Source organism: Trichoderma aggressivum, assembly GCF_033847375.1.
Source record: "Trichoderma aggressivum f. europaeum strain CBS 100526 chromosome Unknown scaffold_029, whole genome shotgun sequence".
In the NCBI taxonomy this organism is placed as follows: Eukaryota; Fungi; Ascomycota; class Sordariomycetes; order Hypocreales; family Hypocreaceae; genus Trichoderma; species Trichoderma aggressivum.
Window position 1 is genome coordinate 354,302 of NW_026946395.1, and position 27,545 is coordinate 381,846.

The 27,545-nt window shown below is 48.2% G+C and overlaps 9 protein-coding genes across 9 annotated transcripts; 4 read left to right on the forward strand and 5 right to left on the reverse strand.

The window, feature by feature from the left end:
• Positions 1–434: 434 nt before the first annotated feature.
• On the reverse strand, positions 435–1,607 carry Triagg1_7023 (uncharacterized protein; the record flags this gene model as incomplete). The annotated part of the gene is made up of 2 exons (XM_062901713.1): positions 435–1,477; positions 1,583–1,607. 2 exons carry the CDS (start codon positions 1,605–1,607, stop codon positions 435–437), a joined length of 1,068 nt encoding a protein of 355 aa, XP_062754095.1.
• A 761-nt stretch (positions 1,608–2,368) lies between these two features.
• Triagg1_7024 (uncharacterized protein) lies at positions 2,369–3,361 on the forward strand (the record flags this gene model as incomplete). Its single annotated transcript, XM_062901714.1, has 1 exon — positions 2,369–3,361. One exon carries the CDS (start codon positions 2,369–2,371, stop codon positions 3,359–3,361), a length of 993 nt encoding a protein of 330 aa, XP_062754096.1.
• Positions 3,362–3,519: 158 nt separating this feature from the next.
• Triagg1_7025 (uncharacterized protein) lies at positions 3,520–5,118 on the reverse strand (the record flags this gene model as incomplete). The annotated part of the gene is made up of 3 exons (XM_062901715.1): positions 3,520–4,079; positions 4,131–4,835; positions 4,926–5,118. 3 exons carry the CDS (start codon positions 5,116–5,118, stop codon positions 3,520–3,522), a joined length of 1,458 nt encoding a protein of 485 aa, XP_062754097.1.
• Positions 5,119–6,179: 1,061 nt separating this feature from the next.
• Positions 6,180–7,415, reverse strand: Triagg1_7026 (uncharacterized protein; the record flags this gene model as incomplete). Its single annotated transcript, XM_062901716.1, has 4 exons — positions 6,180–6,228; positions 6,287–6,415; positions 6,483–6,893; positions 6,967–7,415. The coding sequence occupies 4 exons, from the start codon at positions 7,413–7,415 to the stop codon at positions 6,180–6,182; spliced, it is 1,038 nt and encodes a 345-aa protein (XP_062754098.1).
• Positions 7,416–12,915: 5,500 nt separating this feature from the next.
• On the reverse strand, positions 12,916–14,772 carry Triagg1_7027 (uncharacterized protein; the record flags this gene model as incomplete). Its single annotated transcript, XM_062901717.1, has 1 exon — positions 12,916–14,772. One exon carries the CDS (start codon positions 14,770–14,772, stop codon positions 12,916–12,918), a length of 1,857 nt encoding a protein of 618 aa, XP_062754099.1.
• A 2,914-nt stretch (positions 14,773–17,686) lies between these two features.
• On the forward strand, positions 17,687–19,172 carry Triagg1_7028 (CAZyme family GH18; the record flags this gene model as incomplete). The annotated part of the gene is made up of 3 exons (XM_062901719.1): positions 17,687–18,802; positions 18,864–18,927; positions 19,138–19,172. The coding sequence occupies 3 exons, from the start codon at positions 17,687–17,689 to the stop codon at positions 19,170–19,172; spliced, it is 1,215 nt and encodes a 404-aa protein (XP_062754100.1).
• A 994-nt stretch (positions 19,173–20,166) lies between these two features.
• On the reverse strand, positions 20,167–22,007 carry Triagg1_7029 (uncharacterized protein; the record flags this gene model as incomplete). Its single annotated transcript, XM_062901720.1, has 6 exons — positions 20,167–20,223; positions 20,303–20,361; positions 20,409–20,516; positions 20,593–21,000; positions 21,076–21,304; positions 21,369–22,007. 6 exons carry the CDS (start codon positions 22,005–22,007, stop codon positions 20,167–20,169), a joined length of 1,500 nt encoding a protein of 499 aa, XP_062754101.1.
• A 726-nt stretch (positions 22,008–22,733) lies between these two features.
• Triagg1_7030 (CAZyme family AA7) lies at positions 22,734–24,443 on the forward strand (the record flags this gene model as incomplete). Its single annotated transcript, XM_062901721.1, has 1 exon — positions 22,734–24,443. The coding sequence occupies one exon, from the start codon at positions 22,734–22,736 to the stop codon at positions 24,441–24,443; it is 1,710 nt and encodes a 569-aa protein (XP_062754102.1).
• A 614-nt stretch (positions 24,444–25,057) lies between these two features.
• On the forward strand, positions 25,058–25,943 carry Triagg1_7031 (uncharacterized protein; the record flags this gene model as incomplete). The annotated part of the gene is made up of 4 exons (XM_062901722.1): positions 25,058–25,136; positions 25,192–25,238; positions 25,287–25,324; positions 25,385–25,943. The coding sequence occupies 4 exons, from the start codon at positions 25,058–25,060 to the stop codon at positions 25,941–25,943; spliced, it is 723 nt and encodes a 240-aa protein (XP_062754103.1).
• Positions 25,944–27,545: the final 1,602 nt, after the last annotated feature.

Genomic DNA, 27,545 nt, shown 5'->3' on the forward strand with positions numbered 1-27,545 from the left:
ATTCGGGACAGATTCGACATGGATTTCGGGATTGAAGATGACAGGCGACAAGCTTTTTGCTGCGAAATGCATTTAGTATGGGCTTCACGGGAAGATATTTATCGGCTATATGGTGGTATTTACACATCTAGTTATCTGGCGCACGAGTTGGCCATGGATATTTGAGAGCACTGGATTTCACGGGTATTTGGTTTGCTGCCGCGTTGGGGGAAAGACGGCCGAGATGATGGCTTTTAGGCTAAGTAGCCGAGCTGATCAGATCAGCTATCAGGCATCTCTTGAATCAAAAGTTTTTGCTTTTTCTTTATTCAAAATTGATTTTGATCTCTAGATCCGGTTTCATCCAGAATACAGAGACTACTCATACTGACACAGCGTTCATAGAGCTTTTCCAACACACGCCAGTTTTTACTACTTCAAGCTTAAGACACCATTTACAGGCGTCTCAGGATATCCTCGACAACCTCATCGGTAGTGGCCTTGCCGCCCAGGTCAGGGCTCAGCAGCTTGCCCTCCTCCAGGTTAGCATCAACAGCCGCGTAAATCTTGGCAGCAGCCTCGGGCTCCTCAAGGAACTCGAGCATCAGAGCAGCACTTCGCAGGGTGGCAATGGGGTTGGCAATGTTCTTGCCCTGGATATCGGGAGCACTGCCGTGGCAAGGCTCGCCAATGGCGAAACCCTCACCAACGTTGGCGCTGGGGACGAGACCAAGACTGCCGACGAGAGCGGCAGCACCGTCGGAGAGGATATCGCCGTACAGGTTGGGGGCAACAATGACGTCGTAGGCTTCGGGCTGGCGGAACAGCTTGTAGACCATGGAGTCGACAATCTGCTCCTCGACGGAGACGGAGGCGTACTTGGGGTCGGACAGGGCGTTCTTGGAGGCGGTGCGGAAGAGGCCGTCGGTCTGCGACAGGACGTTGGACTTGTGGGTGATTGTGACGAGGGGCTTGCTGTGGATGCTGGGGCTGCTCTCGCGGATCTTCTGGCGGCGCAGCGCAATGTCGCCGGCCATGGCGGCGATGCGGAACGAGGCCTTTTCGGAGATGCGCTTGATGGCCTCGGCGACCTTGCCGTCGGGGGTGTCGCGGGTGGTCTCCTGCTTGACGTAGAGATCCTCGGTGTTCTCGCGGACAATGACCATGTCGATGGGCTTGGCGGCGGTCAGGACGGTCTTGACGGGACGGACGTTGGCGTAGAGGTCGAGGCGCTTTCGGAGGGCGACGATGGGCGAGGAGTAGCCCTTGACGGCGTGGGTGGGCGAGCTGACGGCGCCGAAGAGCGCGCCCTGGCACTCGTTGCGCAGGACATGGACGGTGGCGTCGGGGAGGGCAGAGCCGGTTTGTTCGAAGGTCTCGAAGCCGGCCTTGAGGTCGACAAAGTCGAACTTGAGCTTGAGCGAGGCGGGGAGAGCTTCGAGGATGCGGCGGCCGGCGGGGATGACTTCCTTGCCGATGCCGTCACCGGGGATGAGCCCTGCAGGGGGGGAAGATGAGAATGGTTAGCTGGGAGGGGATATAGAGGAGGAAGAAATGGTGAAGCATTGATTGAAGTGAGTAGCATTCAGGAGGGAGGAATTACCGATTCTGAGAGTGCGAATCGACATGGCGGGCGCAATCAATTGGGATTTCTTTGTCTTTGCTTGTGCGTGAGTAACTTTTGTCTTTTTTTTTTTTTGGCGACTCGAGTTTCGATTTTTAGCATCTTCGATCCGAAGATCGGCGGGTTTATCCGAGCGCCATTAGAGACTTGGACATTTTTAGTGGGGGGGCATCAATGGCGGGGGATTTTGTAGATAGCGCTGGGGCTTGTGATGGCAGATTAGATTAGATGAATGAAGATTAGATGAATCATGACGATGATGATGGTGATGGTGATGCATTGAGACAAAGAGACTCAAGATGAAGGATTGAATCCAAGAAATCACATGCGGTGCACGGACTGTTGCCATTGTCCGCCAGCGCTTCTCCGCCATCACCAGCACATGCACATGCACATGCAGGGACGTGTCGCGGAGTTTGACCAATTGATCCTTGTCCTTGCAGGGTGGTGATGGTGCTCACTATGACCACCTAGGAAGCCCAGACGAGATTCACAGCATTTGAATCCTGCGGTTGGGTTAGAACAAGACGGAGGAGTTGTTGGTACGGATGGCGGAGTGAAGCTAATCAATCCTGGTCCTTGAGCAACATGGCGAGGCCGGGCATACCGGGTACAGCTATATAAGAAGGGAACTGGGGAGCTCACATTGACAGATATAAGTTCCATGGTTGTCGAGTCTCTCATTTAAATGCCCGCATATTCATATCTAGACAACTTCAAACTCCACAAGACAAAACAAGAACAGCTCAGCAAGTGTCCGCCACCATGTCGTCCGTCAGGCCTCCCTTTGACCCCGAAGTCATCAAAAACCTCCCTCCCGCCATGATCGACGGCTCTCTCTCAGACTCGCTCCCCCTCGACGCCGCCGTCAGAGTAGCAGCCTTCCGTCAACAAGCTACCCCAATCGCCAACGCACTCAAGGACAAAGTCCATTCCGATCCCTCGCTGGAAACCGAACGGGTGACCATCCCCGGACCCCGTGGAGACATTGAAATCCTCGTTATCAAGCCAAAAGGAGCCTCAAGCACAGACAAGCGACCAGCCATCTACACCATACATCCAGGTGGCGTAGTTATCGGAGATGAATACCTCAACCTCGACCTGGCTATATCCTGGATGAAGGAGATCGACGGCATCCTCGCCACTGTACAATACAGGCTAGCTCCGGAGAACCCTGGCCTTGCGCCCTTTGAAGACTGCTGGGAAGGTCTCGTTTGGTTCGCAAAGCAAGCAGACCGATTCGGCTTTGATCCGGACAAGTTGCTCATCGGAGGCGCCTCTGCTGGCGGTGGTCTTTCTGCCGCGGCTGCGTTAAAGGCGAGAGACGAGGGATTTCCCAAGCTGTGCGGGCAACTCCTCGTCTGTCCGATGCTGGACGATCGTGCGGATACAGTTTCTCACAAGCAATATCTGCGTCATGGGGCTTATTCCGGAGCGTCGGATGAGTTTAGCTGGACGTGTATTCTGGGCGACCGCCGCGCGACGGATAAAGTATCCGTCTTTGAAGCTCCGGGCCGAGCAACCGATCTGTCGAATCTTCCTCCCACGTATATCGACGTTGGGTCTGCCGAGCCGTTCAGAGACAGCGTCGTTGCCTATGCGTCCAGGCTGTGGGAGCATGGCGTGCAGGCTGAGTTGATGGTGTTTGCCGGTGGATTGCACGGCTTCGAATTCTATGCTCCGGAAGCGAGCGTGTCGAAACAGGCGGGCGAGGGGAGGTTGAAGTGGCTCCGCCGCTTGATGGATCAGTTGAAATAAACATCATACAGATGGACGTTCGGTTTGTTAGAGAGAAGCATGAGCAATCGATGGCGGCATGTCAAAGCAGAAGCACAAAAACAGTGGCATTCCAGAACTGGGAGGCTTGAGGCAGTCAAAGATGGAAATACATCTAAAAACTTGAATGATTCTCTGCATCACCACAACGTCGGCACCTCTTCTCCCCTCATCTCGCACCACCATCTAGCCTGCTGATACATCTCCCCCTCGGTGCCTTCTGTAATCATCCAGTATTTCTTCAGAAACCACGGCCGTACTTCCCAGCTTCGGATATCCCACGGCGCGCCAGAGTGTCCAGCGCCAGCCCCAGCACCGGACCCCCAACAAATCACTCCATCGCTCTGTAGATCGTGGCATAGCTCTCCCATGTTGATTATACTGGGCTCAGCATTGATCAGTGCTATTAACCGCTCCCGGAAAACCCGAAAGGGGAGAGCGTCGATGTAAGGGTGATGACGCTGTGTGAGTTGGTTCTGGGTTGGCTTCAAGTCGTCTTTTATATCAACAAATGCAACTTGCTCTGCAATGTCTTCCATTACTCCCAATGTTCCCCTTGATGCAAAAAAATGAGACTCAGTGTCGTGTGCAAACATTTCTGGCGCCGATATGCCCAGCATGGTTGCGTTATATAGAACAGCTGCTACAAACGACATTTGCGTGATGCGGATTGTATTGGCGTGAAGATCGGGGAGCTGCACTATTTACCCATTGTTAGAGCATGGTTAAATAGCCGAGCCTTTTGATTCACCTTGTGTGGGCTTGCGCCCATATAATGAACCGTCGATCATCCTCGTGCTGTTTAACGGGCTGTCTGCGTCTTTTTCTAGTGACTGGAGGCCCTTTCTCAGAATGTCCTTGAGCGTGATCCTGTTCGTGCGGATATTCCTTAGCAGTGCTCTACTCAGAGTGATGTCGTCCTGTAGTAGGAACTGGGCGAGTAATGTATCTGTCTCATCCCTCGCCGGTGATTGGCTCTTGAGGACGTTGACGTTGTGTGACTGAACAACACCAGCCGGCATCGAGGGTGAATTAAACCCGCTCCCCGGTGTTATGGATCCGGAGCCCGACTGGGCAACCAGCGGAGTTGACGCGGAAAACAAGTCCTCTCGGAATGATCGACCGGCATTCATGGCACCATCCGCCTGGTAGTCCAGACTGGGCGTGTATCTGTACATGGGAGCTGGCCCGCCGGTCTGGTAGCTCAAGGAAGACGCATTGAAGCTCGGGCCGCAGCCTACGAAGCTTCCCATTCCCGTGGTAGCGGCCGGGCCGAGATCATGAGGCTGCATCATCCCGGCCAGTCCCATGATAGGCGAGTCCGCGGCCAACAGGCCGGCCATGGTTTGGCCAATGGTGGACGTCGGGGTGGACGAAGACGGCGCATCGTGAGCAGCAATTGTCTGAGACTTGGCAAACGACTCTAGAGCCTGCAGTCGCTTCTTCTGCTTCTCTCCTATTCGATTGGACTCATGATTAGCGGATCGCTCGCTTGTCGCTTTGCTTTGCTTTCCTAAGCCAACGAAGGATTTTCGTGTGTACTAACTGTACGTCTTTTGTGCTTGACGGTTCTGAATCCGTCTTCTTTCCGACGTCTTTAGCTTCTGTGGCACGCCATTGGGGGACTTTGGCGTGGTGCGCTTCCTTCCACTTGACCCGCTGATGCTGCCATCATTTTGCTGCATCATCTCATCAGCAGAATGCTCGCTGCTTGGTGTCGTTGCGTCGATGTGCTCCATTGCTATCAACATCAAGGTGCCGTCATCAAGCGAGGATCAGAGTTCGAGAGCAGCAGCGTGGGGGCGTTGATGATGGCAGCTATCGGTCTAAGCACCACCGACGAGGTGTCGAATTCAGCGATGGTCGGCAAAAGCTGATGAGGTGAGCGAGTCTGAATAGGGGAGTTGATGAGGTGAGCAATCTGCGTCTTGGGCCCGCTAAATAGAAGAGAAGTCAAAGAAAACGATCCACTCTATTATTGAATAAGCAGAAGCTGAAGAGAAACTCTGTGTTTTGTCTATTGTAAGGAGAAATTAATCAGCCTCTTTGTGACAGCCAAGAACGAGTGCCGGGCTACAAGTAGGTTATTAATAAATCACTGAGGAGCCTCAAGGGCAACAAAACGATAAAAGGGGATAAAAAAGAGGATTAATTAATACAGAATAAGAAAGAATCGGGGCTGCTCCGGAATAGGAATCATAAGGAACAGGAAGAAACAACGGCGACGGTAAACCCGAAACGAAACAGACGGCGACCAACCTTATAATACGAATCAACTCGATTCGAGAATTAGCGCGCGCGATACATTCTGTCTGCCAAGTCCGCCTATTTTAGCGGACTTTGACAGGGAGCAAGCCGGTCAACCAGTGGAATCGACGATCTATCTCCGGTAATGACCGTGGCCCACCGTCAACATATGCCTATTTCTAGTATGCAGCGAGAGTGTTGGCCATGTAAGGAACTGGAGACTCACGCGACGTTTAATCCATGATCGGTCTTGAAAGGAAATAATATTCGAATCTGGTTATAATCTGCCTGGAGTCTGCCTAGATCTCAGGGACGGGGACAAATCTGCCTACATCTTGAGACTAGTACAGACCGCTCTGTTGGAACGTTTAGAACTAGAATGACCCCCCTTGCAAAGGCACAATGGATGATACGTTGAATTGGTAGGGGTCTCGAGTCTTTACGGAATTTATTCCGTTTGATACTACTACTTCTATAGAGTACATGAGTCATTAGTTCATCCAGTTCATGTTGTTGTGTAAGAGGTGACTCATTGGGAGATGAGGCGTCCTCTTCATTTGCTCTCGAGTGCTACGGTGTCAGCAAATAGATGATCCGAATGGCTATAAACAATGTTAGAGTTGAAGCAAAAGAGTGTGATTAAGACGAGTTCAAACTCACGCGTCTGAATAGCGACCCCCAATCACTTCCGTCTCGTCTATAGCCTTGCGGATCTCCGCATCTTCATCCTTGCTGAGCTCCACGTCGACGGCCCCCAAATTCTCTTCCAGATACTTGATCTTCTTAGTGCTACTCAACCCGTCAGCTTATAGGAATTCCGTTATGCTTGTTTCCATAACGGAACGATAAATCTTACCCGGGGATGGGGAAGATGTCCGCGCCCTGTGCCAGCAGCCACGCTAACGTCAACTGCCCAGGCGTCACGCCTTTACTGGTGGCAATGGTCCCAATCTTTTCCACCAATGCCAGATTCTTCGGGAAGTTCTCTTTTGAGAATCGCGGGAGGCTCTTGCGGAAGTCGTCAGCGTCAAAGTCGTCCGGGGACCTGATCTGCCCGGTCAACATGCCGCGGCCCAGGGGGCTGTAAGCCACAACCGCAATGCCGAGTTCCCTTGCCGTGCTAAGAATATCGATCTGGGGCTTCTCAATGTCCACCGAGAAGGGGCTGTACTCGACCTGGATCGCCGTGATCGGGTGGACGGCGTGCGCGCGCCGGAGGGTCGCGGCAGAGACTTCACATAGCCCGAGATGTCGGATTTTCCCCTGCCTGGTTTTCGATGGAGCGTGTCGGTTATTTTAGTTCGATGAGAGCCGGTTGGGAATATGGGGGGGGGGCTAACTCTTTTAATTCAGCTAGAGCCTTGATGGTAAGCTCAACTGGGGTCTCCTTATCGACCCGGTGCATGTAGAAGAGATCAATGTGAGAGACTCCCAGCAACTGGAGTGACTTATCACAAGCCTGTCGTACATATTCGGGATCGGAACGAATCGATGCTTTGCCAGTAGAGGGATCGTAAACGCCGCCGCACTTGGTGGCAAGAAAGATGTCGTCTCGTTTTCCGGAATGCTTGAACCACTTGCCGAGCAGTTGCTCGCTATCGCCGTAGACATCGGCAGTGTCCCAAAAGGTGTTGCCTAGTTCGTGGGCACGGTCTAGAACCTTGAACCGGTCTTCGTCTGAGCCCCCAAATCCGTACATGGAACTAAGACCCATGGCTCCAAAGCCTATGGTTGAGACAAGAGGGCCGTTGCGGCCGAGAGGCTTGGTTGGAAGAGTTGCAGGGGTCATTGTTGGAGTGTATGAAGAAGAGAGCTTCAAAGACGCAATGTTCAAAGAGTTTGTCGTTCAATCTACAGTAAGAAGACTCTGCCATGTTTATAAAGGTTGTATGATTAAATTTAGACTTTTGATTGAACAGCATTACACGAGGTTCTGCTCATCTGCTTCTCAAAGCATCAAGTTTGCTCTCCGAGTGCTTAGTTGATCGTTCAGCAAGCCACGTGCTTTGCTTCAGTGATGTTTTTTTGATCAAGTAAACTGCGGATTTACGATCCGCATCTGCGGGAAAAGGCCGACGACTAAGCCGATTTGAACATCTCGATGCGGTACTTGCCCGTTCTCTCGCTCACCTAATCAACCCACTTGCTCACAACACTCGCTTGCCCAGGCTCCTTTGTTTAAAGAAACAAAATTGCTCTTCTTTCATTTCCCTTTCTTCTTTTCTTTCAACACGGCATCTCCATGTTTGTCGAAATACCGCGCCCCAGAACTCGGCAATAGTCACAGGGGGGATCCGGCTCTCGTCCAAGGGAGCAAGGTACTCATCTGATAAAACCCCAGACGGGAGCTTACGGACCCTCCTCTGCTTACCTATATCTTTCCCTTACATTCCCAGCTATTTATCCCTGTCGAGTCATGTGTATTCAATATTCACAACAGGTGCGAGTCGTTGACGGGCGGAAGTAAATGATGATGGGAGCGTGATAAGCGGCAATAGTCATCCCTGCAATCGCCATTTTTTGCCGTTTTGAGACCCGCCAAACGCCGACTCACCGGGCGCCAACTAGGCGAATTAGGCGAAATGATTCAAGACGATCCCTGTTGCTGTTGTAGCAAAAGTTATGAAACAACATCAATTGTCCTGGATTCAACAGGCTGGCTGAAAGACGTTTGTTCAAATACAGAGTATACTTGTAAAATGATGTGAAAGCACTCTTAGAGACTCTGCTTTCATTGGCCTCTTTGAGATGAAAGACGCTCTTTGTCTAACAGTGCACAAAGCATATGTAATTTAGACCGTGATCTGATCTTACCCAATGGCAATGGCTGATCATTCAGAACAAAGCTTATCTACTCAATTGAAAACTTTGGAAATTTCTTGTATCGATTGTTGATTCGTTCAACGGTTGGAGTGTGAACAGCGCTTGAACTCTTCAGCAGCCGGGACTGCAGCATGGCCTCTTTGTTGGTTTTTCTTCAGCAGCATTCCAATGGAGTAATGGTTCAGGCTATGCACAGACAAAGCATGAAAAGCTGTTCATGAAGAGTAGAGCCAATGGTAGAGCTATCATCTTTGTAAACAACTCCAGCCATCACATCATCATTCTGTTCTTCAGCGGCTAGATCAAGACATTTATACCGCATGTCGTCCATATTCCATCAAGTTTTGTGCTGTATTGCCAGAAGTAAAATTTCCAACATTTCCACGAAAAGAGTGTTTTCGATACAGAATATTGAAGGCCTTTTAAAAATTACGGCCGTGTAAAGCATCCTCGACTCCGAGTACAACTTCTTTACTAACAATATGACTGACCCAATAAAACGCATTGCGGATTTTGGCCAAGATGGCTATCTATTTTCAGTGTCCGGAGTTCGATATTGGGGAGCATGCCCCAGACGAGTAAGACACCCTGAGCGATAATCACCAACACTACATCATCCTAATGAGCTACCCTTTTGCAGTCTCCAAAGTTACCTCTGATATCGCCCTTTTTGAAACTGTTTACCATATTTCCTGTTCCACGGGAAGGAAAAGAAATAACCTTGCAGTGGACAAAAGAAATTCTGGCCGCATATAATGAAGATGATGTGTTCAACAAGGCATTTCTCTCCACCATTGTATTCAACAATCCGCTTCCGGAAGTTCGACATGTCTTGTGCCAGGACGCCCGGCGTTTTCTCAAAAGTTCTGGCGCGCATAATATTTATTACTACTCTGATCTCGATTTGGCTCCTGGCCCTTATATGCAGTTGCATGGGGAGTTATGGGAAGCATGGAAGCTGGTGGATGATTCCTACCAGACTTCTATGGTTGCTTTGAAGCCGCAACAAAAGTATTATCCTATTCCAATGTGAGAGGGCTCAAGACTAATGTACTCTTAGCACAACGAGCCCGTTTGAGCGCCTTTCGATAATGGGTCAAGATAGCAATGTCCTCAGTTTTGCTATATCATCTCGAATCAAGTATACTCTTCCGGATAATCCGTTACCGCTAGCTGGAAAGCGCATCCTCATCAAAGATAACATTGATTTAAACGGCATCAAGACATCTAATGGCAACCGTGCCTACAATGAGACATACGCTGCAAAAGATAAAACCGCCGCCTGCATCCAAGGTCTAATCGAAAAAGGCGCGGTCGTTATTGGAAAGACGAAAATGTCTTCTTTTGAGAACTGGGAGGAGCCTGTCCAATATACAGATTACCCGGCCCCATGGAATCCTAGGGCTGACTGTTACCAATCCCCGGGAAGTGGCAGTTCGGGCAGTGCTTCGGCCATTGCAGCTTACGAGTGGCTTGACATTGCCATTGGTACCGACAGTATGTTACAGAGACTGGACCTTTTTTACACACTATGGAAATCAGCTAACAATGGATTGATTGACAGCTTTGGGGGGCGTCACCAGACCCGCTCACTGGTGTGGTTGCTTCGGCCTCCGTCCCAGCATTGGAGCGATCTCTACAGAAGGCATCGAGCCATGTGTCAAGTAAGTGCATGTACTCTGCTCCTCACTCAATTACATCCGACTGACCACTGAAGCTCCTGGGATATTCCGGGAATTCTAGCAAGGGATCTGGAAGATTGCAAAAAGTTCGCCGAAGAGTGGCTGAACTTTGACAATCAGAAATTTAACAATACTCCAGAGGTATGTGCATTTGACTGCAAAGAGTTGCGATATAACACTGACATGTATATAGGAATTTTCCTCCATTATATGGCCTATTGATTTCTGGGCCGAATTTAACCCTACGGATATGGATATGGCAAGGGTGTTTGCTCAGAAAATGGCTGACGAACTCAAGGTAGACCTTGTAGAGATTTCATTCGAAATACATTGGAGCAAGTACGCACCAATGGGGTTCCGCAAGTATCCCTTGGAAAAATTCATGGCAGAGGTATGTTGTTCACCACCAGATACTAACACCGCATTACATTGGATCCTAACATACGGCTAGACTACTCGGGCTATAGCGTATGACAAGTACAAAAACGGCGAGGACTTTCGTACTCGATATAAAAACCAGAAGGGCGGAGAGCCTTACACGTCGAAGCCCAACGAGGAGATTTGGTAAGTCCGGCTTTCATATAGCCTATAATGGCCCTTTCATCTGACGCAGCGTTAGGTCTATCGGAAAGCAGACATATTCTGGAGACAGAGTTACTGCATCTCAAAGAATCGACATTTACAAAAGTTGGTTCAAGGAGCATGTGTTGTCAGGACGCAACAAAAGTGCCATCATAGTACTGCCCCTTGACTCAGCAGGCCCGAGATACAGGGACGACTGTCCTGATCCTAGAAATGACAATTCTAGAGATGCCAATCCTATTCATGACGATGCTAGCGACGAACCTTCCTCTGACGAAGACCCCCACGACGACACTCCACATGAAGACTCTTCATCTGATGAATCTTGTCATGATGACTGTTGTCCTCAACGCTCTGGTCCTGACGACTCTGGTCATGACAACTCTGGTCATCAACACTCTGGTCATGACGACTCTTATATCAACACTTCTATCGACACTTCTTATGTCGGTGCCCCTTATATCGGCGCTCCTTATGTTAACGCTCCCTATATCGGCGCTCCCTATATCGGCGCTCCTAATGTCGGCGCTCCTATTATCAACGTTTTCAATATCAACACTGCTTATATCAACACTTCTTTTAACGACTCTTCTTTTGACGACAGTCTTGGAGATCAGCGTTACAGCCCTAGCAGACCCAGATATGGCTTTGGATACCCAGACTATTCCATGCGCCCCAGAAGGTGTCCTGAAGGTAGGCGCCCTCAAGTTAGGCGTCTTGAATTTAGGCGGTCTGAAGTTGGGTGTTCTGAAGTTAGGTGTCATGAAGTTGGGTGTTCTGAAGTTGGGTGTTCTGAAGTTGGGTGTCATGAAGTTGGGTGTCATGAAGTTAAGTGTCCCAAAGATAACCCTCAGAAACACCATCATGATCACAAGGATAAGCATCAGAAAGATAACTGTCCCAAAGATAAGCATGAGCACAAGGAGAAGCATGAGCACAAGGAGAAGCATCAGCACAAGGAGAAGCATCAGCACAAGGAGAAGCATGAGCACAAGGAGAAGCATCAGCACAAGGAGAAGCATCAGCACAAGGAGAAGCATCAGCACAAGGAGAAGCATCAGCACAAGGAGAAGCACCAGCACAAGGATAAGCATCAGAAAGATGACCGTGCTAAGTAAGACATATCCTTGAGTACCCGCCATTATTCCACGGACCGATGAAAGCTAACTCAGTTGCAGTTTCCCAAGATCACACCCATCAGGCATCAACGCCTTGACACTTGGGCCTGTCATGGAAGCCCCTGTTCTCGCCGTTCCAAGTAAGATTACAAAAGTACAACGTAGTGAGACCCCTTCTAACCAAATGCAGTTGGCCAAACAACGTACAAGTCAAGAGTCAACCACCTAGAAGAGCTGTCACCATTTGCAGTGGCACTGATGGGACCGCCCGGTATGGAAAAGATACTACGTATACCCTTGAAATCATATGAGCTAACTGAGATACACAGGCACAGATGTCAGGCTAATTGGCAAGGTCATGGAAGTCATGAAAAATTTGGGAAAGCCCACAAAGGTCGAAACAGGAAAATTCATGTACGGCACTTAGATCACGTCTTTTTATGGGTTTTCTGCTTGGTAATACGCTTGGTCATCCCAAAGACCTGTTTGTCTTGAATCAAGTTACAGTATTGTTTTTTTCACAGCTCAAGGTAGTTAGTTAGTCTTTGGAACCGACTTCAACACATGCAGGTTGCGCATGACTCATTCGTTACAAGGGTCGGATTGTTGACTCTGGACTTTCCCAGGTCATTGGTGTAATAATTAGACAGGTTATGGAGTTTGATGCAATATATTCTCGCTTAGTTACCGGCATGTCTAGTGAATCGGCGATGTTCCATCGGAGTTATGAGTGAGGTTGTAATTTTCAGGCTGCCAGCGCTACCATGGGGGCAATTGTGGGTTAGTTTCTGCCGGATACGCCTAGTGCGCAGCTGAACTAATGCATCTTGTTACTAAGATTGGAATGGAATCCGAACAGAGATGTCAACGGAAAAAGAGATGCGGAAAAAGAGTTCCGGAAAAGGGGCTCGGCAGAAATCAATAACTGATGCCTAGAGAGCTGAAGATGAGACGGGAGATATTGTGGATAGTATACATGTATGTAAGCTCAGAATGACACATAAGGGGGAGGCAAATTATGGACAGCTATCCCATGAAAGAAATGTCCAGTAGGGTGTAGAATCGATGATACTCCCTGACGCCTTCATTCCGCGCCTTTGTCCACTTCCCAGAGGCCAGACATGGAGTCTTTCATCTCCTGAGCCATCCGCTCTTCTGCCTCCTTCAGTTCATCCTCGAAACCTTTGCCCCAGCTCATGTACTGCTTCCACCTACTGAAGTAGAACACGGCATCGAGAACAAACATGGCCCATCGCGAGCTCATTGCTTGTGCAAACGTCACTTCGCTATCGTCCCGCAAATTCAGCATTGCTGAGCGACCGATCATGCCGAGTCTATTGACGGGAGAATCGTAGAAGCGATTACTACCTTGGACGAGAGCTAGATTTCGTTCCAGAAATATGAGCTCACGAGGGTATAAGCCTTCTTCCCCAAAGAATGCCGATGCTTCGCTGATGGCTCTTTGTGCTTTCTCTTCAGGCGTCTCGTCGGTCGGCTCTGGCTTCTTCTCGCGAGACATGAAGGTATCAGCCCAGGCATCGGCTGTCTTCATGCCCCAGGCGGCCGACACTTCCTCTAGTCCTTTCTGATCGCCGGTGAGAAGAGACTTCCAGAAACGAGCGTATTGGCGCCGCAGCTTGTCAGACAACGACACATAAAGGCCGTGGTCTATGAGCACGATCTGCGGTTTGCCGGACGGGAGACGTCGAACAAACATGTTGCCTGGATGAGGGTCACAATGGACAAACCCCCATTTGAACATTTGTGACGAGAAAAGATCGATGATAGTGGTCATAATATCAGCCTCCTTGAGGCCCATGCCTGCAGAAGTCTCGCCAGAAGGATTGTGTGCACCGGTGATTATATCTCTATCCCAGAGTCTGGCGCCATGAATCCATTCTGAGGTCAAGACGCGTTTTGATGTGAGTTCTGTATAGACTTGGGGAATGTATACTCTTGCACTTAAGTCAGGATCTGACTTTACAAGCTCAGCGATCCGCATCGAATTAGCTGCCTCGTTCTCAAAGTCCGTCTCCTTCATAATATTGTTCATAATGTAGTCACCGATGCCTTGTATATGGATATCTGTCGTTCTCCCTACCAAGTCGCAGAGGACCCTATTGCCATAGTTAGCAGCCATCAAAGACACTGTATGAAAAGGGGGTGTCTTATACTTGAATGTCCAGAGATCCCACGATGCCTGCTGCGCCAAGTTTCTCCTCTGTACCTTGATTGCAACTTCTCGCCCATCCCTCAGCTTCGCATAGTGAACTTGTGCTATTGAAGCTGAAGCTCTAGGCTCTTTCTCTACACCATCACCAAACACCTCGCTTACGCTGGCACCGAACTCTTCTTTGATGACTGCCTGGATATCATTCCAAGATTCTTGGGAAGCATCGTCAAACATGTTTTTGAATTCGCGCTGATAGGCCTCTGGCAGGGCCGCTCCTTGCACTGCAATCGCTTGGCCAATCTTGAGAAAGATACCGCCGTTGGTTTTAATCATGTCACATACTCGTATAGCGTTTCGATCGTGGAGTTCGTCAATGGGGACACGGCCTCCCTTAGGATTCTTGCCCGAGTGCATCTTGTAGTCGACCCCGACTTGCGCAATCGTCGCATATGCTCGCAAGCTGCGTGTCAGGATTCCTCCCATGTAGAATCTGTCTGCGACCACGACACCGCCTGTTGTAAGACCAGCCGTGGCTCCCAGGGCAATCAACAGCTTCCAATACCACCGAAGCTTCTTTTTCGGTGCTTCTGTAACGGTTCTCTGTAGTCGGGCATGATGAAAGGGGGATATGTTATGTGATGGAACTATGTGTCTTGAGAAAACGGTCGGCTGGAAGAGGAGTGGTCGTACTCTTGATGGTAGTCTAGCTTGTGGGATCAAAGGCGAGGAGGAGGAAGCAACAGCCTTCAAAAGAAAACGCGAAGCCATTGGATAATGAGAGCTGTGAGAGATGATAGGCTACACGAGCCTGAGCAGTAGAAGAAGAAGAAGCAAAGGCCGGATGGTCGAGAGAAGCATCGTTCCCCCCATCCATCCCTACAGAAATATCTGCCGCCCTTCTTACAACGCCCTGCAGTCCAAGACTCAGCTGTTTCGATCCTGAAATGCAAGGCGCTGGAAGGCTGACGAATAGACCCGCGACTCACATGCAGATAGTAATACCGATTGGCCAATCGGGACATCGGAGTCGATGGCTCCCCGGACCTTTTGGTTAATGCCTGGTCGCTTTTCAAGAGCGCGAGATTCTTTAAAAGAAGTGTGTGGAAATCTTGGCGAATCTGGATTGAGTCACCCGATGCGTGTGACTGGCCTAAGTTATTTTGACTCATCAAATCGAGGTAAAGAATCCTTCGTCTCTATTCGCATCCTCCTACTCGAGATGCTAACACACATGTATTAGGCAGCACAAGGAATTGTGTAGAATCCTTCAGATGTCTCTTATTTCTGCGGCTAATCCAATCCGGAAAGACACGGAGCCAAGTAGACGCATCTTTTTCTATTGCTTTGATCTTACTTGCGACCCGTATCCACTGAGATCCTGCCGTAATACATAAGCCAACCTGGAACATCTGAGTAAGTCCCACGGGCCCTGGCATATCAAGACGATGCGCCTGCTTGACATAGATAAGTCCTAAAGTTGGAACTAATTGTATGAGAGATGTCAATTTTCCTCTTCCTACAAATTGTACCGAGCATGCATGCTGGTTTTTTTTCGTTGGGCATGTCGTAGAAGACTGCTCAAATAGTGAAGGGTAGCTGATCAACAAGCATTGTCTTCATGCTGGTAAAAAGTCAAGTAGGTGAGCTGCGACTATAAATTGTGCGTCATATGTCCATTTTTACGGAAGTATATTCCAGATGATAAGGTGTAGGCGTTTCCGTTGCTATGCGTACAGTCTCTGTGGTAGGTACTGACCACGATGTTGGTACAGCCGGTACCGCCATTAACGAACTACTTATTATCGCAGTTCTCAGTAACATTCAGTTATTAGCATCGAGCAGGTATCGCCATAAACCTCTAAATTGATCACTCTTTCGCTACCAAAAATCCCCCAAAGCTATTCATGACATGCATGGTGGGCAGCAGGGTATAATAGCAAGGGCGGCGTTGGGGGTCGTTTGATGGTTTGGTGACGGTGGGGGTACTTGGGGGCATGAGTGTAAGTTCTCTCGGTGCCAGATCTATTCGGAGTCTCTCCCATTCATTCTCAAGCAGCTTTAGAACAAGTGTCCTTGACTGGGCCACAGTTTCGTCTCCATCAGATACTGCCACTGTGGTATAAACGAGGGTTGCAATACCAGAGACCATTCTACAACGCTCAGACGTCTCTCGAAGCAGAATAACTCCTCGACAGCATATTCGGAGAATCCCGTCTCAAGTCTGAATAAGAGACAATTCTGCTGATCAAGAGTACCATCAGTGATGTGAGCAGGATACAAATGCCGAGTTTTCCTCGTTTCTGTTCATTCGTCTGCTACAAATCAGCAGTCCATCTGACCATAGTCTTACAGTTTGTATCATAATTTAGATATCTTACGATATGCTGCTATAATTTGAGAGTATGTAAACCGAGCGCTCCGGCGGGTTTATGCTGATGGGCCCTGTAACCCCGAGATCTGACATGCCAGCATCATTTGACAAATAAATTGCGCTGAAGAAGAAGATTCCATCATCGCTGGCGCCGATGAATAGGGAAATGTGAGTCTGCTCTGATAAACGCGCGGCATACTGACCGGGACAGCACGTGCATGTGCCTCATCACACCTACTTGCATGTCTTGCATCTCCCCCTCCCGCTTGATCTGCAGGACATCAGACACACATTAAGTACTTGTAGCAGTCCATCCGGTGACTCTTCTGCAGGATGCATGAACTCTTCAACGAGAACCTCGCTGGTTAGGTGGAGTCAAACGCGGTGCTAGTGCAGGAACGTTGTATCCTGTGATAAGGGACGCCTCGAGCCGCAGTTGCGGAGACGAATTCCTGTGCAGCTCATGATGATTGCGGCCAGTGTTACAGGCTTATCCTCTTCAGGTGCAGCAGATGACTTTTATAAGATCAGTGCCGCCCTTGAGGCGGCTACTCGGAGTGAAGATGCCGTGACACGTACAGACCTGCCTAAATAAGACGTTTTGAAGACACTAACAAATTACCCACGCTCGTGGTGTTGTAGTATTACTATTTGAAGTTGCCAAACCAGGAAACTACAATTCGATCAACTTAAACATGCGCTCTTATAGCCTGCGTTTTTAGTTCAGGTACCAGAAGCTCGGCGCAACCCACACATCTGATACACCAGGCACTTCCACTCCATCACTCCGGAACTCGTTACAGCGGCTACCTGTCAGATCTCTTACCTTCCTACTTCTATACTTTGTCACGATTACTAGTACTTGCCGTATGTATCTAGAAAAGAGAATTGGAAACAGAGTGGACCTGTTTGATCTCATCTCAGGCGCCCGCGGCCACTCTACACCACCGATTTGTTTGTTTGCTCCCCCATGTAACGTCTCCTTTCGACGACCTACATGAAACATATCGTAGATGATCACCTCTATCTACATTCCTTACACGGTAGGAATGAGTGTCTGTATTTGGCATCTGGACTCCAGGTGTCCACGGTTTGGACGGAGCGACATGTTGTAACATCAGCGTCCGTCGCATGATCCACCGTAGGCGTGCCGGAAGTGAGTATATCTAAGCCGACTTCCTCGAGCTGAAGCGGTCTCTTGTTCAGTGCAAGTCAGTCTACACACAGGCCTCGCGCCCTATTCATTCCTTTATCTGCTGGTAGCTATTATTCATTGTATATATTACACTTGTCATCATTTAAACCGCCAAAATGCTTTCCAGCTCTCTCCTTGTTAGCCTTGGTCTTGCGACCCTGGCAGCTGCCGCTCCCTCGCCCACCGTCAAGGCTCGTCAAGCTTCTGGTGCCCAGAATGTTATTTACTGGGGAGCTACCAACAACGAAGTAGACGACCTGTCTCATTACTGCACGTCCAGCGCAGGAATCGACATTGTCATCCTGTCCTTCCTGGATATCTATGGCGCGACTGGCAACATCCCCTCCGGCAACATGGGCAACTCATGCTTCGTTGGCACAACCGGAGTTCCTCAGCAGTGCGACCAACTTGCTTCTGCAATCACGACTTGCCAGTCTGCTGGAAAGAAGGTCATCCTGTCTCTCGGCGGTGCGGCCAGCTCGTATTCTCTATCATCCCAGTCACAGGCTACGGCCATCGGTCAATACCTATGGAACGCGTATGGCAACTCTGGCAACACCACTGTCCAGCGCCCCTTTGGCAGCGTTTTTGTCAACGGTTTTGACTTTGACATTGAGTTGAACGCCGGAAGCCAGTACTACCAGTACATGATCTCAACGCTGCGCTCCAACTTTGCCAGCGACCCCAAGAACACCTACTACATCACCGGAGCTCCTCAGTGCCCCATCCCCGAGCCCAACATGGGTGAAATCATAAGTAGCTCTCAATTTGACTATCTTTGGGTCCAGTTCTACAACAACAACCCAACCTGCTCTCTTGGCCTCCCTGGCGATGCCCCTTTCAACTTTGATGACTGGGTGTCATTCATCTCTACCACCCCCTCCAAGAACGCCAAGCTCTTCATCGGTGCTCCTGCTTCAACTCTGGGTGCCAACGGTAACGCCGGCGGCGCAAAGTACTACGCGACACCAGACCAGCTGGCCAGCATCGTCGCCAGCACCAAGTCCAACCCTGCTTTCGGAGGCATCATGCTATGGGACGCCGGATACTCCGATTCCAACGTCATCAACGGATGCAACTTTGCCCAACAGGCCAAGAGCATTCTTACTACGGGCTCGCCATGTGGAGGATCCGGCTCCCCTCCTCCTCCTAGCAGCACCACCAAAGTTCCTCCTCCTGCCAGCTCTACTCCTTCAAACCCTGGAGGCGGCACCGTTGGCCAGTTTGATCAGGTGAGTGTCATTTAAAATCAGATAACCCTTTTTGTTTCTAAAGCTAACGGTTGCATAATAGTGCGGTGGCATTGGATACACTGGCCCTACACAATGTGTGGCCCCTTACAAGTGCGTCGAGGAGAGTGAGTGGTGGTCTTCTTGCCAGTAATATGGATGAGAAGAATCTGAGAGCATTGAGAAGAATGCTGAAGGACATGTACTTCTGTGTATATATGAACAGGGCCATTGAAATCTGGTCAATCCACATATGTAAATTAGAATCCAAGTGTACAAAATGTACTTTTTTTTTATATATAAACCACACCAGGCAAATGCTACAACCGTATCATCAGATGAGCACCATAACGCAATTCACATGGACAGTTAAAAAATGCATATAAAAAGAAAGAGAGAAAAAAGAGCAAAAATGAAGACCGCCTCGAATCTCAATCGATGACTTAATATAGGAAGAGCCCGATGCGGGGGTCGAACCCGCAACCTTGAGATTGTAACAGAACGTGTGCTCTTAATAAGAGTCTCACGCTCTACCGATTGAGCTAACCGGGCAAGTCACGTGACTTGGTCATTAACCAATCATGGAACACCGATTGAGCCCTAGGCGGCTGAAGCAGTTGAACTATTTTACGCTATGAGGGATTCTACAGAGGCTTCTTCCTCTGGAGACAATGTTATCGTGGAATAATACACCTTGAATCCATTATACAGTAATATTCTGTGATATTCTGTCGACTCAAAGGCCCAATACTGTTTGCAATACCGGCGACTGGGGTTCTGCATACCGCGTTACTCAAAGTGAGCTTACATGTGGAACCACAGGGTATGTAGACTTACACACCCTACAAGGCTTCACAAGAGTACAAAGGCTAGCAAATATGTGGGATAAAACATACGGCATGTCATTGTTGGAGTCAAGGGCCCAATAACTGCTTGTAGAACATTCGGGGACACTGATTAGATCTCCAGCAAAAGTATCTGGCCAATATAGTTCACCAAAGTGATTCCAACTCATGAAGTGGATAAATATTCAAGCACACCACTACATATGATTGCAGGCGTTCTTCTCGTATACCCCATCATACGCTACGTATTAATCATCACATGAATTTCTGAGTGTATTTTCTCTAATCCATTGATGTACATCGTTACGGATGGACCGTTTTTATCCATGTTGGTGAGCTCCAAAGTAGACACACTGTTGAACTCTCTCAGTCTCTTCACTCGCGTTTACGCTTAAAAGCCCAGTCTCGTTGTGTACGCTCGATACTGAAGCCTTAGAAAACTGCATAATGATAGCCAAACTTCGCTAGAGACGTGTATATTTCTTACCATATGCTGGCATACAAAAAGCATAGCGCGTATTGCTACTGTGAATCATTTCCTGTTAGATTCCGGAAAGGAGAGAACAAAGTTTCGACCAGCTAGAGGCGAAATATTAGTATGATGTACTTCAGCGAGGACTCGAGCAATAACTAGACAGAATCGACATGGAAGTCTCACCCATTTATCCAACTTCGAGTCGTTCTCCTTATAAACCTTAAATGCATCATCAAGTTTGTCTATGGGCTGTGAGTAAGCATACCAAGGTAAATCTCGGGAAACGTACCTGAAGTAACTAATGTCGTTCGAGCAATATCTGAGTTCTGCCTTAGAGATGCCAGAAATCTTGCAGCAGACTTTGCAGTCCCTATCTTGCCAATCATGAATTTTACGGCTGCCAATTTTGTTAATATCAATGACTGTAAAAGAGAGAGAAAGGAAAAGAAAGCCATTGAAGCAATTAGACATACTTTGGGGAGGGTAGCCACTGTCTTGTATCTTCTTTTCGCATTCGAGAATGACCTTTTCAAGCTCAGTTTTATCTTCGCGTTCTGGCATACCGTCAGTCATGATAATGACAATAAGAGGCCTGTCAAGGTTCCCTGCGTCCAGTTTGCTGTATACTAGCGGCTGGAGAATCTTGGACCGTAAATTTGTACCGATCGGAGTATCGCCACCAGGTCGCCAGTCCATATCTTTCAGGACATTTCCCAGCTTTTCAAGAGTCAGATTGTCAGAGTTTTCAACATCTCTGTTAATAAATCGTAGAGTAACCCCTTCATATGGTGGGAGAACCATAGTGGCTATCTTGGCGATACGCTGGACCAATTCCTTTTGGCTCTCCCAGCGGCTGTCACGTTTCATTGAGGTGCTGTCATCTATTGGGATTTATCGCGAGTTAGATGAGAAATAATGACACTTGGGATCATTTTATTGTTTTCCGAATGACTTACCACAATAGATGACCAGCTTGTATAAAGATAACTTGATCGTTTCTGACAAAGTCTGGCTGCGGAGCTTGTTGGCAGGATCTTGCTCCAGGTTCACAAGTTTCTCAGCCATCTCTTGCACAAAGCCATCATTTCCTTGGAAGAATCGTTTCAGTGGACCATGCATTTCCATCCATTCGTTGACCCTCTCCAGAAACTCCATCTTGGTTAAATCTTGATTTTGTGTTATTTGCTTTCATTTGGGTTACTCAATTGCTCTCACGTTGTTTCTTTCGACCATCCTTAGCTGCACTTACCTCATCAATTGATTCATTGAGTTCGGGGTTCAACCCGAATAATTCGGTAACCAGCCCATTGACAGCCTTATTCGCCCAAGCAACAATGTAAAGGAGGAAGCTGGTGACATCAGCAGCGAGCACTGCGGCCTTTAGCTTTTCATCTGGTAAAAGAGAACGAGTAATAAGTCGATCTTTTGCAGCGTAGGCTATCTGTTTCACCGTGAAGCCATCAGAGTTCTTGATGTTTTCATCCTCGGCAGCTCCAGCCTGTACCAGCAGCCTAATTGATTCGTAGTCTTTTTTCTCAATTGCAAGCATTAATGGCGTGTTGAGATTTGCTCCTTTGCAAGACCTGTTAATAAAACTCAATGGCGTCTTCTTAAGAAGCAACTGGATGATCCGCGCACGCTCCTTCTTGCCCTTCCAGGCAGCCAGAAGGAGAGGAGTTTCGAGGTCTTTAGAGAGGGCGTCTGCTCTGGCACCTTTTTTAAGTAACTGTTCAACCTCTTCCGGGAATCCTTCAATTGCCGCTATTGACAATACTGTCAGACCTGAATCAGGACTTTGTTCATCCAATATGCCTGGGTTGCTCGTGATGTAAGCGTCGAGAATTGACCCAACGAGAATGCCCTTTCGGGCATCTTCGTAGATCGACATGATTGCTTGGCAAAATGACCCTGGAAGATCTTATTGTATAGCTACATACATAGATTGCCATTTTGACTCCTTACAGACATACTTATAATGGAAATACATGGCTAGAATAAACTCAGCTGAAGAAAGGTCTCGGTCTACACTACGTCGCGTTCGGACCCTCGGCATAAGTTACTACACCAAAGAGGCCGTATCGGGTAGCATTGCAGCTCACTAATATGCCGTCTGCATGCCCAACTAGGCTTCCAGTTCGACTCGATATCTCGGTGGAGAAGACGTCTGACCAAACAAAGCTGAATGTTCGTTACCGAAGGCACTTAAAAGCGGCTGAAGGATATATTGTGGCTGGCTGACAGGTATGAAAAACTGCAGGGTTGCCCTGCCGTGGTATTATTGCCTGCGCGACCATAGAACCCGCCACCAATATAATACTAGCGCTAATATTCGCTATTGCAAATAGTCCAATTACCGCCCTGGAGAGACAAAAGAGGGTAAATCTGATGCATCATACTGCACTATTTTTCGTGTTGATTCAGTATCCCCGCTTGTGTGCCACAGCCTGGATAGTATGATGTTCGCGAGGGCCGGAGTCGCGAGATGAGGCTCTTAAAATGGCTATCGTCGGAGTATAAAGACGAAACAGTTTTCCAAGGCGAATGAGCAGTCGTTGATGATGATACCACACCACGCTTTCCCAGTCGTGGGGTGCGACCTCATATTGATCTGAAGATGCGGGCTTCCTTGTGTAGGCTCCGGTCGGTAACCCGGAAGCTCTTCAAATCTTCAAACATTCCAGTTCTTGAACCGGGGCAACCAGAATACGATCGTGCTATTGCCACTTCGAATCGCCTATTTCGCTTCTCGAGACCGGATTGCGTGGTTCAACCTGAGACGATTGCACATGTTCAGTCTATTGTAAAAGAAGCAGCATCCAAGAAAGTCAATCTCACTATCAAATGCAATGGTCATTCTTACGCAGGCCATTCGACTGCCTTCAAAGGTGTCTCGCTGGATCTTAGAAGGATGAACAAGGTCAATCTCGATATAAAGTCGAAGACTGTCACCATGGATGCTGGTTGCCAGTGGGGTCATGTTTATCAGACGCTCATCAATGGCGGGCATGAAGGTTATATCATCAACGGTGGACGTTGCCCTACTGTTGGTGTAAGCGGATTCATTCTTGGAGGTGGTCTTGGGCCTTTTACGCGAAGCTTCGGAATGGGATGCGATACTTTGACGGAGGCAACTGTTGTGACGGCAACAGGAGATGTGGTTACTGTGAAGAACACCGATGACCCAAAATCTAAGGAAGGCGAGCTATTCTGGGCCCTCCAAGGAGGAGGAGGCGGCAATTTTGGGGTCTTGGTCCAGATGAAGCTCAAAGTCCAGGAACTGGAGAATGCTTATGGAACTGTGGTCGCGGGCAGGTATCAGTGGTTTCCCAAATCCAACAAGGAGAAAACTGACAGCATACCTTGCGATGACGGAGTTTCCGACGGCGGACTTTCTAATGAGGCTATCTCTACGATGAACGATTTCTATACCACCAACTGGCCTAAGAACATTACCATCGACAGCACCTGGATCTGTGACCTTGGTCAAAAATCCGACGGCATTCGATTCATCGTTGCGTATGATGGCAGTCAAAACAGCTACGAGAAAACCATCGACAAGCACATTAAGAATGAGGAACTAAAGACTCAGCTTAAGCGAAGAGTACTACCTGAGCCATCCACACGCTTCCTCTACGAGACCTTGGTGAACCAATGGCTAGAGGAAACCGAAAAAGCCTATCCAACCAACAAGACATACGAGCTCTTTAGCTCTTTTTGTTTTAATGAAAGATCAAAGATTGAAGACATCACTGCCACAATTCGAAATCTGATGAAAAGGTTCCGAAGTCAGTTTCGCGGGGAACAGGTCAACTTCCTTGTTACTTGGATTCATTCCGGCGGCAAGGCAACAGAAAGGAAGCCAACCGATTCAGCCTTTTTCTGGCGTGAAGCTGTTTACCATGCTTATGTCACGGTAGAATGGACAGATAAGTGGATGGAAAGGGACATGAGGTCTTTTCACGCAGAAGTGAAGAAGGCTCTGAGGCCGCTCTCTCTTAACGGCGAGGCGGCTTTTATAAATTTCCCTGATGGCGACTTTCCGAGACAAATGTACGAGAGGGCTTATTTCGGCGGCAACGCTGATAAGCTTCGCCGAGTCAAAGAATCGTGGGATAAGAATGGGTTCTTCAAATATGACCAGGGAGTTCGGCTGCCCAACGGCGCGACAGAGGGCTTGAATAAGCCAGATATAGAGGACAAGACCGACTTACTCGCGTCCAACCTGTGGGATTCTTTCAAATACACCGCAAACAAAGATTGGGAGTCTTATAAGACTCCCAATCTCAAGAGAGATCTTGAAATGTTGGAGGAGGATGGATTTTAGGAGTATGGGACAGAAAATTAATAAATACAAATGAACCTCCATTCTACACATACTGTAATAGACCGCTTTGTCGCATTTAACTCCGATCACATCCCGCTAGTTATATAATCTTTTTTCTAGTGATTACGTAATACGGGTAGGCAACTCGTTATTGAAGTTCCAGTGCCTTATAGCGGTCGCTAATAAACTCGTAATGGTAGCGAACTCGAGCTTTCACTTTTCAGTATGGCAGTATCAATCTACGCTATAATACATAGACCAAGAAAAAAAATAAAGCGGTTTAGCTAAAATGCAATAGAGTGTCCATACTTCAGTTTTTAACCACATCCGGTAACATAACTGAGATGGCAATGGTCAGTTCTAGTAGCAACTCCTCCTATCCATGTGCGCTTGCTTGGACGTATTTAGTTAGGAGAATGGAGGTTAAAGATAAATTGATGGGTCTGCTAGGCCTAATCGACTGAAGGATTCGTGGCTATGCACTCAAGGGATCTAATGTTTGTTATCCATCCGTTTGTTCTTCTGTTCTCATTTACTCAAGCCTCACTCTACTCGCTATCGCGAAACTTTGTTCCACTGCCTGTATAAATCAAGGGTGAAGAGTAGCCAGCAATATGTCATCCGGCGCTTACATACTGTTTGACATCCCCACCAAAGCACCACGCGTTTGCTGGTCGATGAACATCTGGAGGAGTATGTCTGACAAAGGGTTTGGGCGATAGGCCATGAATTCTAACGCAATAGGCAGCGAGATTACTTTTTAACTACAAGGGTCTCGACTACAAGACAGAATGGGTGAGTCAAAGACATGTAAGCTGGCATCATTAAGGCTAACACTGCCAGGTCGAATATCCCGACATCGGGCCGCGACTCAGCCAGCAGTAGGTGAATATTGGATTGCACGAAATGAACATTTTTATTAATGATTGGGCAACTTTCAGTGTCCCCTCGAATGAAAACGGACCCAAATTTACACTCCCGGCTATACAACTGCCCGACGGGTCCTACGTGATGGACTCGTATAAAATCGCCGATATCATAGAAGAGAAGCATCCAGAGCCAAAGGTAGCTTTAAACACGCCAGGGCAGCTCCGGTTCAGGAAAAGTATGATCAGTTTTATGAACGAATTAGGTCCAATTTACGTCCCTGGAGTAGCGCAGAAGATTCTCGGAGAGCAAAGCCTTGAGTTTTTCCTCAATACACGCCAGGAAGACGTAGGCATGCCGCTGTACGAGTATGGGGAGAAGAATTCTCCCGGCGCCTTCGAAAGGTGCGAGCCGTTTGCGCGGGAGATAACGGTGCTTCTCAACGAGACTTCCGGGCCTTTCTTTTTGGGCGATACTGTCAGCTACACTGATTTCATGTGGGCTGCTATTTTGCTCTTCTTCAAGTGTCTCGGCACTGAGGAGTACGAGGAAGTGTTAAAGAGGACGGGCGATGCTGCCGCGCATACAAGGTTTCTAGAGGCGTTGAGCCCATGGACGGAACGGAATGATTAGGAGCCCATTGGTGGCGGGCCATCTGGAGAGTTTGGCTAGGCCAACATTGGTAAGGAAAGAGGATGTATGTATCGGAATAAACAGTTCAATGTTATTATCAGCATAGCGTGATAGACTACGAATACGTAAGATTTTGCTAATGATCTCGGAAAGAATTCTATGAGAGGCGGCTGGTTGCTATATAGCATTGTAGGTAATCCATAAGTGCCTAGAAGCTGTAGATGTTTACTCTGCAAAATGATGAATCTTATATCGATATGACATCTGACATATGGAGTATACGAGGGTTAGTCGTCTATTTAGAACCAAAACGCCGAAAGTCATGATGAATATTAGTAAGTGTCTTATTTAAGATGTAACAAAACGGTTATAACTTTTGAAGTAAACTCGGAGTGTTACAAGATCATCACTCAAGCACGCCCCCCTCGCTGCCCTCGGTCCCATCCCTCGGTCCTATGGACAGGATATCATGCAGGATCTGTATCCAACCATCTTCCTCTTTTCTCCACCAATAATGTACTTTGATTAGCCTCTGTTCAGCGACCTCTTTTCCTACCTCAACATCCCACAGATCAACTCTCATGCCCACCCATCCCTCAGTTTCCGCCCTTTGTCTAAGTTCGCTTGCTGTCGCAAAACCAGCTGGTGCAACTTGTTCATCAGTCCCAAACTCAACCTCATCTTCTAGCAGGGGCCGGATTGTGTAATAGCCCTTCTTCGACTGGTTGTTTGTTGCGTCGGTAGTCGATTTGTCTGCAGTTTCGTGGAGATACCGCACAATAGTCTCTCTATTGCGCGCTGCAAATGAGGGCTGTGGCCGGCACACTTGGTGGCAGACAGAAGAAAAAAAGCTGCCTTTTTGGTTTATATCTTTAGTATGCCGATAGGCATGATAAAGCTGTTTGAGGTGATTGGTTAACTCTAATGAAGGGGTTTCTAGAGCCTTTGATCTGCTCTTAGATAGTCAATAGAATATTAAATACAAGGTATTGTTGCAGCTGATGAAATCAACGGGTATTGCGGTTGCTTGGTGAAAATCTAATCCTTATATACACGTAGCTTCGTCCACCATTACCACATCTTACCTTGAACCAGCTGCGGCTAGAGGGCTCATGAGTCACATTACGTCTGATAACGACAGCGGCTACCTGAATGAGTTCAATAACATTGGTAAGAAATCTCCACTATCTGCATATTGAAATGTGTTCTTTTGCGGGGTAAACAGACTGTTGCTTTGATTATAGGCCCAGTTCTAAAGTAGTTAAAGCGATTCCTTTGCACCATCAGCATAAGACTCATCACCTCGATTGTCTGCTATCTCAGACCTAATAGTTAATAACAGGTCAATCCCCTCTTAAGAAGCTAGGCACCAGTGTAGCATAAGCTTGACAGTTACTCTTCACTAACCGCTTTATGCGCATCATTGTTCTATATGAGAAGATGCTGCCAAGCAAACCACTGAGTCTCTGTTGTACAAGGGCAAAATAGCAGCTCTCTACCTGTTAAAGCAAACACAGCCTTCTCAAATAGAGCTACTGATACTACCAGCAGAGTGATGTTCCGCATAATGGGATCTCCCAATGTGTGGTACGTTCTTACACA